General features: G+C 36.1%; 1 protein-coding gene across 1 annotated transcript; it reads right to left on the bottom strand.

Moving 5' to 3' along the window:
- Positions 1-8994: 8994 nt before the first annotated feature.
- On the bottom strand, positions 8995-12014 carry LOC131034791 (U-box domain-containing protein 1). The gene has a single exon (XM_057966392.2). It carries the CDS (start codon positions 11282-11284, stop codon positions 9191-9193), a length of 2094 nt encoding a protein of 697 aa, XP_057822375.2. The 5' UTR covers positions 11285-12014; the 3' UTR covers positions 8995-9190.
- Between the last annotated feature and the right edge of the window lie 2053 nt (positions 12015-14067).

The raw sequence follows: 14067 nt of genomic DNA, 5'->3' as shown, positions 1-14067 counted from the left end.
CAGATCCTAAGTTACAGCGTGATCTCGAACTGGTAGCTCCTCATTTGACTCATTTCCTCTCTCTTTTTCACATAGTCAACAAGTCAACTTTCTCATTTACAAAAGAGGGTGAATCACACATCAACCACTTGCAATCCACTCAGAATTCACATCCTTGTTTCCCTCAGATTTGGATCTAGCAGATTCAACCCCTCTTTTAAATGTAAAGTTCTTCCCAAGTGAAAATCATCCTAGTGGCTTCCTTTCTCTCTCCTAGGTGGGGAGTCACTAGGATCCAACTTTCCACTTTACAAAAACTAACGCACATATACGTCTACAGATATATGTATATCATCATACATAAGTATAAAAAAACGCAATCATGAAATAATAACAACAACATACGAGGTCAACCAAGTGGATCGACTCAAGGTAAACCTGTTCATGAGTAGCAAGGATGAGAAGGTATACTGATTTCATTAATTGATTCCGCCAAGCAAGCAACCAATACCAAAAGTTGTCCATCGTTCACTTAACAAAGATACATATCAATTAGTACAATCGGTAAATGAAAAGACATATCGGGTAAATATTTCGATAGATGTCGAAAGTAAATGACAAAACAAAGGCTAGTCGGGAATCAATACGTAGATACAGACAAAAGAAAATTAGCCAACCCTAAACAAAGTACCTGGCAGAAGTCGACGCCATCAAGAAACCATAAACGTGGATACCGACAAAATATTTATGGTCGAGAGATGCTAGTATACGATATCAGTCGACAATAAAGGAAATAGACCGTAATAAAAATTGGTAGGAGAGGGAAGCATGTCGATAATTACTTCGGTTTAAACGAAAAGCAAAGAATATCAAGAACCAACGGATAATAGGGCAATCGACCAACTTAACAAAAAACGTAAAACGATATAAGGGGTCCAGGAGCAAGTCGGTTCCTCAAATACATTTGGTTTTAAGGAAACTGAATATCTAAAGAAAGACAACCGGAAAGAAAAAAAGAATGTAAACCAATTAATGGCTACAATATCAAGAGGGCACAAAACAATCCTAAAAGAAACACAAGGAGACATGTCGATCCTTTAGATCGGTTAAAACTATATATCCATCACTTAGATCCGAGAAATTAAAGGAAAAGCAACAGTAACATAAGATAAAGAATGCACACCCAAAAGGATTGACAACAGGAAACAATAGTTCATCGAATAAGGTTTAATGCAATATGATGCAACAATTGGTGAATATGGAATGAATAATGTGTGAGGTAAAATATGCGTGCGAATACTAAGGATAAAAAGATAAACTAATTAACCAAAATAAGTCATAACTCAACATTTAAATATTGAAATGGTAAAATCAAAGAAAAACCACAAAGATAAGCTATGCAAACCCCAAATCCTTGCTTCGATTCGATTATTTCACGATTGGATGTATGTTCATGACATCGATTCGGATGCTCGATTGTGCCCCATGATTTGATGAAGATGATAATGCAAATAAAAATGGATGTGTGAGTGTGAGTAGTGATTTCGGCAAAGTAACGATGCGTTGAATGAATAGTGGATTCGAGAGAGGATTTGGCCTAAAAATGGAGGGATTAAATAGAAGATGAGAGGAAGGAGAGGGGGTGTGAAGAGGAGACACTTGTCTTCCAAAAAAGGACAAGTGGCTCAACAAGAGGGAAGAGGAATAACATGTGTCCATGAGGACATGTGTATTTTGGGCAAAGCCACCCAAAAATAGGATATTTTCCCCAAGGGGGGGAAAAGAGATTAGGATGTGCACATATGGAGGTTAGGAGGGATAGGATAGGGTTGGTTGGAACCCCAGGGTTAGGACAAGGGTTATATTAGATGGGGGGTTAAGGTTAGGATCCATGTGCTCAAATAGGATTTGAGTCTAATTAATTAATTGAATCAATTAATTCGTGGGGGTTTGGGAAAAGGGACATTTAATTAATTAAAGGTAATTAATCAAATGGGATGGCAAAAAGGGGATTAATTAACTAGGTTAATTAATTAGAGGAAAGGGATTGGGATATTAATTAATTGGAGGAAAAGGATTCGGGGATTAATTAATTGGAAGAACAGAATAGGAAAATTAATTAATTAGAGGAAAGGGGGGTAAATTTGATTAAATTGATTAGTCAAATTTAGGTGTCTACAAATAACACTTTAAATGAAATAACGTAAGAATAGTTTGCAAATTGAATTCGTTATTCGAATAATAGAGGATCAACCGATCTTGTATATTTCAACTGACACTGAGGAATTAAGAGAAAAGAGGAAACCTTTGCATGAAGATAAAGAATAGACAAAATTGAACAGTTCATTGAGCAAACAAATGTATTTCCAACCCAACTGAGACAGGAACAAGGAAAGATATAATATTGGAAACAAGATATTAGGGATGCTCAACATAATCTAATGAGATATAAAGCATGAAAAGAACTACAAGAATCAAATCAAGTCAGAATAAACCTCGACCTAGAGTTCTACATCCGATGGAGTATCCTTGGAGTTGCAAAGTAGTCCACAAATTCCTTCCAATTCAATGAACCTTCGAATATAGAACCCCAACAAAAAAATTTCCCCAATTCAATTACAAAGATTAAACCCACACCCTAAAAAACTTCTACAAGGATTTTCACGAGAAATTGCCCCCCAAATTTTTTTTTCAAATTGATGATTCAAAAACACCTAAAATTGATTCCCAAAAGAAACTCCAACAATTCCAAGCCAAGAAAATTTTCACGGGACAACAAAATTCCCTCCCCTTGCTTTTTCGAAAAAGTAGGAAGATGTCCTCTTCAAAAAAGTAACTACCCCATCAAATTGCATGCGAGAAGATATTTTCCCACTATCTCTACCAATTAATTAGTATTCGTAACTCCTCTTTCACATTCAAATGACAAAATAAATATCTAATTCCCTATTTAAATAATCCTTCCCAAATAGTTAAATAATTTAAATCTTTAAGCTCCAAAAATTTAATTAATATAATGTTGCAACAATTTTTAAATTTATTAATTAATTAATCTTTAATACTCGATAACCATTAATATACTAATATTAATGCTCTCACGCTAAAATATTAGATAACCAATAATTAAACACAACAATGACGCACTGCGACTAACCAACGTGAAGGTCAACCACACTAACAACTGACTTGACAAAAACTTGACCAAAGTACAAGGATATATTACAAGGTCTCGTTCCTGCAGGGATGATGATACAACAAGGGGTCTAATTGATAACTCCACTTTTCAACATTACCATTGGGTCATAGAGCATGCTCAAACCTGAAGATTCGGGTGGAGTCGATGCTCGGTACCTGCAGCTGCATAAACAAATTGTCGAACATATATACATATGATCCATATTACATCATACCACGAAAAGGGAATGGAAGCAACATAGCTTACTCGTAAAGAGAAATGCAACGCTTTTCCCTTTCACCCAAGCACATCAAAGATAGAACATAGTGTATGTCAGAACAAATAAACATCAATAAATATAATGATTAAATCCTAACATCACATATATAATCCATCACAATAATCATCTGACTATCTGAGCATAAATAACATCATATAATCACATCATAGTCAACAACATGAAGATCATTATTAGACCAACGATCCATAAAGCATAGAGTATGAATATCACATATAAATCCAAAAGACATAGAAAAGCATCATATCCAAATCAAAATCGACCAACACCAAAAAGGGTCGAAGCCACACAAAAACTCAAAACCACATAGTCTAACAAGCCAAAAAGAGAGTGGGCACTACATTTCAAATGCCAAATGTAGAGAAAGAGAGGAAAACGATTTTGCACGCAGTAAAATGATTTGCTTTCTACATTCTCCTCAGATCAAAGGCAATTTGTAAGAGATCTAAACAAAATTAATTATGAAATGAGCAAAATACTCTATGCTACATTAAATCGATTGGCTAAATATGGAGGAAAGAAAACATAAAATAAACTTTAGCAATCAAATCGATGCTAATATGCCTGCCACATTTTTCAGGAAAATAAATATCTATAAGAACATGTCGATCTATGCAGGAAAGAAATCATTTAAATAGCTACCAAAAAAAATTGATTAGAACCAAAGGAAAAAGAAGAGAGAGTGTGTGTGTGTTGGGGTGGGGGGGGGGGCGACGAGCAGAAAACAAAGGAAATTATTACCTTGCAAGGTTGTGTGAAAGAGGGGAGAGTATTGATGTACTTCCCCTACAGATAACCAATCTCCTATTGTCACCCCTTGCAAGCTGCTAAAACTACAGAGAGAGGTGAAGAGGGGGGGATATGAGAGCCCCCAAGTATCAACTTCACTGTGAAAGTATATTGCCACCCAAAAAATTTGTTTTCCCCCAATTCCTCTTGCCTCGATTGAATGATATTTCAACTTATTTAAAAATTTCCTTGCCTGAGGAGTCATTCCATAATTGCATGGATCTAAATTGATGAAAACATGAGAGACTATAGAGTTGGAGTGAAGATAATTGGATTGGAAAATCTAGTTAAGAGAGAAACTTATGCAAATCAAGAGTTGGACTGAAGTCATAGGGAGTTCGACTCTACGTTCCGATTTTAGCTCATGTGTTAATTTTATAACATGCTTAAATTTAAAATTTTTTAACTTTGAAAAAAAAAATCGAATTTAATTAATATTATAATTTTATTTATTATAAACTTTGTAAATTAATTTTAATATTTAATGTAATTAATCTTATTTAATTATTATTATTAATTTGTGCGTGTGTGTATAGGTTCACATTCCTTGGATTGTTATCGACGAGTTAGGAGACCCCTCCTCGGTCATATGTCTGCCTTCGACGATCAACCCTGCATCCACTTCGCACTCGACAAAATTGTCAGATCATAATATAAAAATTCGTTAATATCATCACATAATTAACATTATAAAAAAATGTCATCAATAGCATCATGATTAACATCCCATTAAAATAATGTCATCAAGCACATTTATTAGCATCAAAATGTCAAATATCATCAATAATATCAGTGTCTAGCAAAATAAATAAATCTAAAACTTATTAGCCTAAAACTGGTTCGTGACATGAAGCACCATCAAAGTTCACTTTCACCCACTCTTCTTCTGAGGCACTCCAATCCATTGGGCTGACATTTGATGCAAATGGATTAACCCATTTTGGCTCATTAACAGGCCTACTTTAGAGGAGGTTCTATATTCAACAAGATAGCAGTCTCTTTGTTTGATAGTCGTCTATAGCTTCTTCGTGCTTCAAAGGATGTTTTTCACGTTCCTATTCTTTTTGGGGACATTTTCTTGGAAGTTTCTTAGTCCTTCATTCATTTTTCTCTTTTTGGAGAGGAGTTTTCTCCCATTTGGTTTTTCTAATTTTCTCTAGTTGCACGAGAGATCCTTTTTTTGTACATGGGTACCTCATCAGGACTTTAGTATTTGGGACCCATTCTTGCATTTCAAGCATTTAGAGGTTTTTTTACTTCGTTCTAAATTTCACTTAAAGGGGGGTGTTAGAGAATTATATATTTAGAGACATGCTTTTTAGCTTAAGTTCACTTAGTTAAACTTTAGTTGGGCTTTATTTAGAGTAATTGTTGTTTTGTTCTAGGAGATGTCTTTATTGTGAGCTAGTCTTATAATATCTTAATTTTTTAAGCCAATTGTTCTAGTCAATAACTACTTACTTTTCTATTCAAAATTAATTTATTTAGTCATTACAGTGAAGTGTAGTATATTGATTTCATATAGTATAAACAACCAACCTAATAAAATTTTAAGAAAACAAAACTGTTGTTCTTTCTTGGCCTATGCACCATAAAATGAAGTAGCAAATGTCTCTGGTTGTTATAATACTTTTGAGTATAAACCCTTCTCAAATATATTTTATGTCAACACTCTAGTGCAACTAAGAGAATATACTTTGACTTGTGTATTTTATCGACAATCTAGTGCAGTTGAGTGCATAAAATTTGTCATGCATGTCTCCAATTAAGTATCTCTTTGTTATAGCACAACTTATTATATAAATTGTCATTTATATTTCATATTAAGTACATCTTTGTTATAGTGCGACAAAATACTTATACTTTGTTATATCTATTGAATTTACCATTATTTTGTGGTAAGTTTGGTAAATATTTATGTTCTCCATTTTATTATTCTTAAAGTATCTTTCATTGTCAGTAAACGGATAACAATAATATATAATCACTAGACTACGTGCATATAAGATAGTGACTACCATTGTGTAAATTAGGCGTGAATTATGTGAGCATGTTAGGTGTATATGGCGTCATGTACACACATACACATAGACATGTAAAAAAAGTTATAAACCTTGGTTTCTACTTGCAAACAAAAAGAATAGTGTGTTAACCAGTTGAACTAGTTTAAGATTATAGGAAACTATCACGTAAAGTATAATGAGAACATAAGAAAAATTGTATATGATTTGTTAAAATTGTCAATTTATTATAGTTAAGATTAATATACCCCAAGTTTAGGAAAAAGGAGGTCATGTCGATAATGGTGTGAAGTGCGTATGAAAGATGTTATTTGTTCATACTAATAAATATGAATTAAATTTTCATGAGTTGGAAAATATACATGAAAATGTACTAGTCCTAACATATGGAGGATTTATAATTAATTTTGAGTTTTTTTTCCAAATTAGTGAAGTTGTCCTTTGTTTACCAATAATTGTCTAATACAACATGTTCATGTGAAAACACTAAGGTCTTTTAATGACAACTTTGAGAAAGATATGTATGAAATATGACACATCCATATAGGAATGTGATCTTTATATTGAAAAATTTGACCAAAGCAATGCAAATGCTACTTATATTATTCGTTCATTGTGTCTGAGAGGTTGCATTCAATTGGAGTTGTCATACTTAGCTAGAAGGTATCTAGGGTTGTATGACAAATTGTATGTGGTAGAGTCACCAAACTACACTAGTTCTTAGATGGCATGATATGGTTATAAACTCCTTTATCTACTACCTTTGCGAAGGGTAGGGCCACTTCTAATTGGAAGGTGTGCAAGGGACCATGATTAATGGTTGAAGGTGAAGCACTTTGATGATGCTCTCCCTCACTCAGTTGAAGATTGTCAAAAGACGTTCATTGGGGAAAAACTATGTGTATTCATATGTATACTAAAAAGAACGTAAACTCTATGTGATTGAAATGTGTATGCTTTGTTGACAGATATATACATGTGCATAGAAATGAATTATACTTGAATTCAAATGTAGAACAAATTTATTTCCTATTGTGTAGAATGTTACATACTTAATGATGTGCATTTAATTATTTGATTTGAACATGTTTTATTCATTTAAAAAAAAAATTGCATTAATTTTGATTATTTTTGTCTTAATAAATAATTGTTATACACTTTAAAGCCTCAATTGTCTATTTAAGTTCTATGATGACTTGTTAAATAATGGTCACCTGACCCTCAACTATTTTTTATTGTTGCTTAATTAAATTAAAATGTTGGTAACAAATTTTTAAGGAGAGCTTTGTACATCATTTTATCTTTTGCTTAAAATTATTTTAAATAGATTAATTTTTAATTCTTTTGTTGTCTAATATATTTAATAAATCATAAATATGTTTATTTTGATAAAAACAATATTGAAACCTTTTCATCTAATATACCTTCATAAATTGCTTTTGCATGTGAAACTTCTTTATTTTAATAAACGATATCGTAGTATGTTCCTTTCTAGATAAACCACCTTAATAGCTTTCCTTATGTGATGCAAACACACTACTTGAAAAAGTGTACATATCAGATTTGATATAAAAGTAGATGAATCTCAAAATATGAAATTCATTCACACAATCCTCCCGACTTGTTCAAATATATTTCTCCTCAAACCTACTTTTACTAAAATTCATCAATGTTTTATTCCTATACTTGCTTCTTCATTTGTCATTGGTGGATCCCTTACACGCAACCCAATACTTTTCTTTGTGGCCTATTTACTTGCTCAATATATCTTTAAAATCACTAAATCTAATAAATAAAATGAATTTTGTTTTATATTTCTTTCCTCTAAGCTTCAGTTCAAGTTAATAAATTAACCTAACCTTACGTTTTATGAGTTCCTAAACTTCCTTCCACCTAAACATTAGTGTAGTAGGTAAATAAAGCGACTTACCCTAATCTTTAAGGAATCCTTGAATTTTGCAAGCTTCAGCGAGTGAAAACCTCTCTACTTAATTTTTACTGTATGGTTACACTTTTATTTTATTTTATTTTTTTAAAAATTATAAAATTATAATTGAATATATAATAATTACATTATGATAAGTTTTTAGATAAAATATATTTAACATTTGATGGGCAACTCAATGTATTTGCAAACGGCAACCATCCAATCCGTGGTTGGCCATATGAAACGATGATTTTAGTAATTATTTGCTCTCATGTGAACATTACCCGATTTGGGAGTTAGTACAACTCAGGGAAATATGTGAACACCTATTGAAATGGCAATGATTCAACTTATAAATGATCGAAAATAAGTTCACTACAGAGGCTCAAATAAATCTTGTACGGGACAGATGTTCATGGATTCCAAACTCTCTGAAATGAATCCTTTAGTACCTTACATTGTCCCTTTAGTGGATGCCTGAAAAAAGAAATCCAGTGGGTTGTGCAATGTTTTTCAGATGCAATTCCAAAGGTGCCCTAACTAATCTATACACAGGAAACAAATTCCATTATATTGTTTGAGGAAATTCTCAATCACATTATTTATAAATCCATACAGTTGATGAGCAGTTTGCCATGAACATTTAACGAAAAAAAAAAATCTCTAAATATGTTTGTCAAATGCAAAATTTTAAGGCAACAAGAACACTGTTCACACTTTATACGTATGCTGGTAGTCTATGTCTATACTGTTGCCACAGCCTGGAAAGCAGACATTACAGAACAATCCAATACAATCCGTAACGAAAAACAAGAAGACAATCTAATCACATTCTTAAATAAAAAAATGTCTGTAACCCATTTTTTTGAAGAATGATATCTGTAACCCAAATTTTAAAGAATGATATCTGTAACGCATTTTTGTAGAATGATATCTGTACCCATTTTTGAAGAATACTTTTATCATTTTACTATTTTGTGAAATTACAAGAGAAAAAGAGACTACCGCAAGGGGGCGGTGGCAGTGATGGCGATTCTGGAATGTGCAGAATAGGTAGTGAAGGAGTCATCAATAGGAAGTCTAGAGTACTCCCATCTCTGTAGCATCTTGAAAAACGAGGTCGCCTTTCGCTTAGCGCGAGGAGTACCTGAGGTGAGAAGCGCGTATAATGAGGGCACCAATGAAGGTAATCTAAGAACAGAGTTTATAACAAGGCTGCCCCCATTTTTGCAGAGGGCGAGCAAAACGGCTATGGAGTTTTCCTTTCCTTTGGGAGAAGCAGAACGGAGAAGCCCTACTAAAATGGGTATTGCAGAAGCCTGGCTGATTGCAATAAGACCATGTCTTTGCCCGCCCAAAACGGCGAGCACAGCTAAAGCATCGTCTGAAAGCCCTGTCCGTTCTTGTTCATCGTCCCCCAAAAGCTTCACGAGGAATGGCACTGCACCTGCCTCCACTACTCTGAGGGCATTGTCTTTGAAAATGGCTAAATTGAAGAGTGCAGAGACGGCATCTCGTTTGCCCCTTGGGGTTCCTGTGCGCAGCAACTCCACCAATGCCGGAATGGCGTCTGGTTTCTCGCCTATGATTTTCTTGTGGTCATTTACGGCCGAGAGGCTGAAGATCGTTGCCGCTGCGTTTTCCTTGGCTTCGATGCTGCGCCCTGCTTTGAGGACATTGATGATCGAATCAATGGATTCCGTGGCTTCCAAGATGACCTTCTTGTTGTTAGGGTAAATGGAGAGATTCAACAGTGCTGTGACGGCATTTTCCTGAGTTTTGGCATCCTCTGAGGAGAGAAGAGGAATCAGTAATGGAACCGCCCCTGCTTCCGCGATGCAGGCGCGATTGTCCATTCCGCACTTTGCAAGAAGGCGAAGCTCGTATGCGACCTGCTTTTTCACCTCTGCTGTGCCGCTGCAGAGCTTCTCGACCAGGAAAGCAGCGGTCAATTTTGTGGCTTCGAGCGCCGCTCTCGTTGTGGCTACGCTTTCCAGGGAAGCGTTACGGTTGCTCTTTTCTGGTTTGTCGAAGGGGACGCCATGGCTTTCGCACCAGTGCTGGATTAGGTTTCGCAGAGCATAGTTTGGAATGAGATTGTTGTGTAGCAGACCCTGGCCGCTCTTAGGACAGGTGGAATGGCCTTCGTCGATCCAGCGGGTTATGGAAAAGCGATCATACGTCTGGCCGGTGGAGACGATCACAGGATCTCGCATCAGGTCCAGAGAAATAGGGCACCGAAAATCGTCAGGGATAGCATATCCATCTTCGCCATTTTCAGGCTTTGGATTTGAACCAGTGGTTTTATTTTTATCGGTGTCGGATTCCATGTCGGTGACGCCAAACAAGACGCATTTGCAATAGCGGATGAGGCTTATCAGACTGTTGAGCAAAGAAACTGGACCGTCAATGCCGGTAGGGTTGTTGCACTGATTCCCGATCTCTTCCTCCAGTAACCGAACCTCGTTTCTGCAATCTTTACCGTTTCTTATCTCCAAGTGCTCGAAAATCTTCTGCAATTTGGCAGAATCCGGAGTAACTTTTCTCTCAAATTCATCCAGAACGGAAATAACATCCTTCCGGAGCTCATCCTCGAGAGGATCGACGGAGACCTTGGACCGTTTCGCCTGCCGATGCAACAGCTCCAACTGCTCTCGCACGTCCTCGGAAATGTCCAGCAATTTTAACGGAAAGACATCCAGAGCCGTCACAATCTCCTGCGTGAGCTCGTGAAACTGATAAGCCATGGATTCCGCTTGCATCAACAACCAGACCTTGCTTCCATCGTTGCATTCCTGCAGCAAAACCTTGGTCCTCTGAAGCGTAATATACAGCTCATTGAAGCACAACATGGCGGAGGGAGGCATCGGCTGCCCTGAATCCCTAACAACTTCGAAAAGCACCGATAAAACCTTTATTCTTCTCATCATGACAGTAGCGTTTCGCCTCTGACATACCCGGGGTTTCAGGCAGCGTGAGATCTCCTGCGCGAGAAACACCAGCGCACTTGCCATAGCAATTCGGGAAACGGGAGGGATAAAAGCTCCGATCGAAAGCCGCCTCTTTCTCACGGGAAAAATCGATGCCTGAGCCATGCAATTAACTCGCCACTGCTGAATTTGAAAAAGGCAAACCCTACCAACCCCTGTTTTCCAGAATCAACTCTCAATCTACCTAAATTCAATCAGAATTTGCGCTTCCCGCAGAACTTATTCCCACTTCTGTCGATTTCCAATCTCCAGCCACGAATCCTGCGCCCTGCAATCCTTCAATCCGCTTCCTAACAGACACGCTAATTTCGCCTGCGGCCGAGCTGATTTCCTTCTCCACTTTTGACTTCCAATCTCCGATCTTTAAACTGCTCCGATCGGTTCAACTCCCTGGAAAATTCCCACCCTTGGTTGAACGGAAACGAAATCTCCGCTTACCGCCGAGCCAATTCGATCCTAGTAATTTGACTTTTATGTTCCTCCTATACGATCTCCAAATCAAAAACTCCGAATTTCCACAAATTAAATTCTGAAATCCGGCCTGTTGCAACAATAATTTCTGGAACTGGATCCCTCTGAATTTTCGTCCGCCGATCGGAAATTCCGCTTGTTCCAAGCAAAATCAAATCACACCAAATATTTTGACTTTCTCTATGTTCATCATCAATACAAACCCAAACCCAACCTCGAATTAATCTCCCTGAATCATCATAATCATCATCATATATCAGGGTTTTCAGCGTTGAAAACTCTTGGGATTCAGAAACACGCATTTCGCCGGATTCCGTCAGTTGTCTTAAGCTTTACAACTCTTTTCCGTTGGTTTTTGCTTATCCATTCACAGCAAGCCAGCCAGCCAACCGGCCAAACAATCACGAGAATCTTCTTCTTCCACGCGTCCACGTCACCCCGTTCACATTTTGCTTCTCGCTAAACTCCCTTTGCGTCAGGTTCACTCCAAACCGCTTTTCAATTACTTTTGGTCTATACACGTCATCTCATGTCCACGTGTTCGCCGGCTTTGACTATCTAAACCCTAACGTTCAACTTTTGGGCGCTGCCTACAGCTGTTTGCCGAGTCGGTCACTTTCGGCTTCAGACTTTGCCGAAGTTAATGCTGACGTGGCAACGAGCCTAGTTTTTCACTACCTGTCGATGGGTTGACGTGTTATTTGTCGCTTTCCTCCCTAGGCGTTGAATTCGATGGGCGGGCGGAAAATCTGCAGTCTGACGCGGTTTGCCGTTTATTCCGCTACAACCAGCTTACCAGCTTCCAGAACAAAGTCGTATGGAAAAAGGCTTACCCATCTGACCGTAGGGTTATATTTATTGGATGGTATTATGCATTCTTCTTAGGTGTGAGATCAGTAGGTAGAAGATACTCAAAGAAATTTGGGAGGAAAGAGCTTGCAGATTTTACAATAAGGAGGTGGTGGAAACAAAATGACACTTTGTCATGGCATGACTTATGAGGAATTCCTTAATGAATACGAAAAATTGCTTGAAGGTAAACAACATGCACTAATTATTTGAGGAAGATAAGATTAACCAAACAACCAACCTCCTAGTCAAAATTTATAATAGGAGATACAACATTGAAAAGAATCCGAAGATACTTTAAGGATATTTGTCTTGGTCTCATAGATTCTTAGGTCTCATGGACATCATTAAAATCTTCCATTTATTCATTCATTCTTTGCTATGTAGCCATCATACTCCAAATTCTATGTTCGAAATGGCTATGGGGGTGAAAATTTGCACCCCCGTGTAAATACACTTTGAGTCACTTTTATTAGAGTCACTTTTGGATTTGTTGTGTATGTTTTTTGATTGAGGCTTCAAATCACGTTATGTTTTTTTGATTGACACTTCAAATCACTCTTTTGTTATCGACCTTTTGGATCACCTTCAATGATACTCTTCCTAAAGATCAATGCTTCATATCACATTGTGTTTTTTAATTGATACTTTTGATCACATTAAGTTTTTTAATCGATGCTTTGGATCACATTATGTTTTTTAATCGATGCTTCAGATTACCTTTTCGGATCATTTTTTTATTGATACATCAAATCACGATAGACTTCTTTGATCAACATTTCAGATTACATTTAATGATCCTCCTATATAAAATGTTAAAAAAAAACATACACAAAAAATCCAAAAACAACTCATATTATTCTAACACACAGTGTGGAAAAATTAGACAAGGATTAGGTTTACTTTCCACCGTCATTAAGAAAGCAAATTTTGATTAAATTGGACTCTACATTCCTCGTGCTTTCCAACTCCATACAAATCAGCTAAACCTTTAGACCAGAAAATTGTCTAATATGAAATAAACTAAAATAAATATACGGTAGATAAGCCTGACAAGTTGTGTTCTAGTTGTGACCATGCAACAGTGTTGGACCCCGTGCCTTGGCTAGAGCTTAAATTTGACAGTTGACTCTTCCCGTCAAGTAACTTTTTCACAGTTATCCAATCAAAAAAAAATGACAATCTTATTTTAAAATTTAATATTATATATTAAATATATTTGATCATTAATTTTATATAATTCTCTCTAATCTTATCTAAAATCTAGAATATAATTTTCTCTAATGTTGATCCTTTACATTATAACTTGTTTTTTCCACCACATTGAAAATTGTAAATTTTATCATAATCCTTTATAAAAGTCAACCATCTTATAGCGATGCCAAGATAATGGGATTAAGATAACTATGCAAGTTTTAATGATTTTTTGTTGCAACTATTTAATTTTATTAGTTAAAACTTTTAATACTAACATTTCACCAAACCTCATCTAATTAATATTAATATGGTTTCTTTGAACAAGTAGAACTTGTAAGTTTATGGTCTTATGTAAGGAAACATTGAACACA

Source organism: Cryptomeria japonica, chromosome 3 (assembly GCF_030272615.1).
Source record: "Cryptomeria japonica chromosome 3, Sugi_1.0, whole genome shotgun sequence".
NCBI lineage: Eukaryota > Viridiplantae > Streptophyta > Pinopsida > Cupressales > Cupressaceae > Cryptomeria > Cryptomeria japonica.
Note: the sequence above shows the minus strand (reverse complement) of the source record. Positions and strands in the feature narration are given on the sequence as shown.

Coding starts and splice junctions, on each gene's coding strand:
- LOC131034791 (XM_057966392.2), bottom strand. CDS start 11,284: ATGGCTCAGGCATCGATTTTTCCCGTGAGAAAGAGGCGGCTTTCGATC.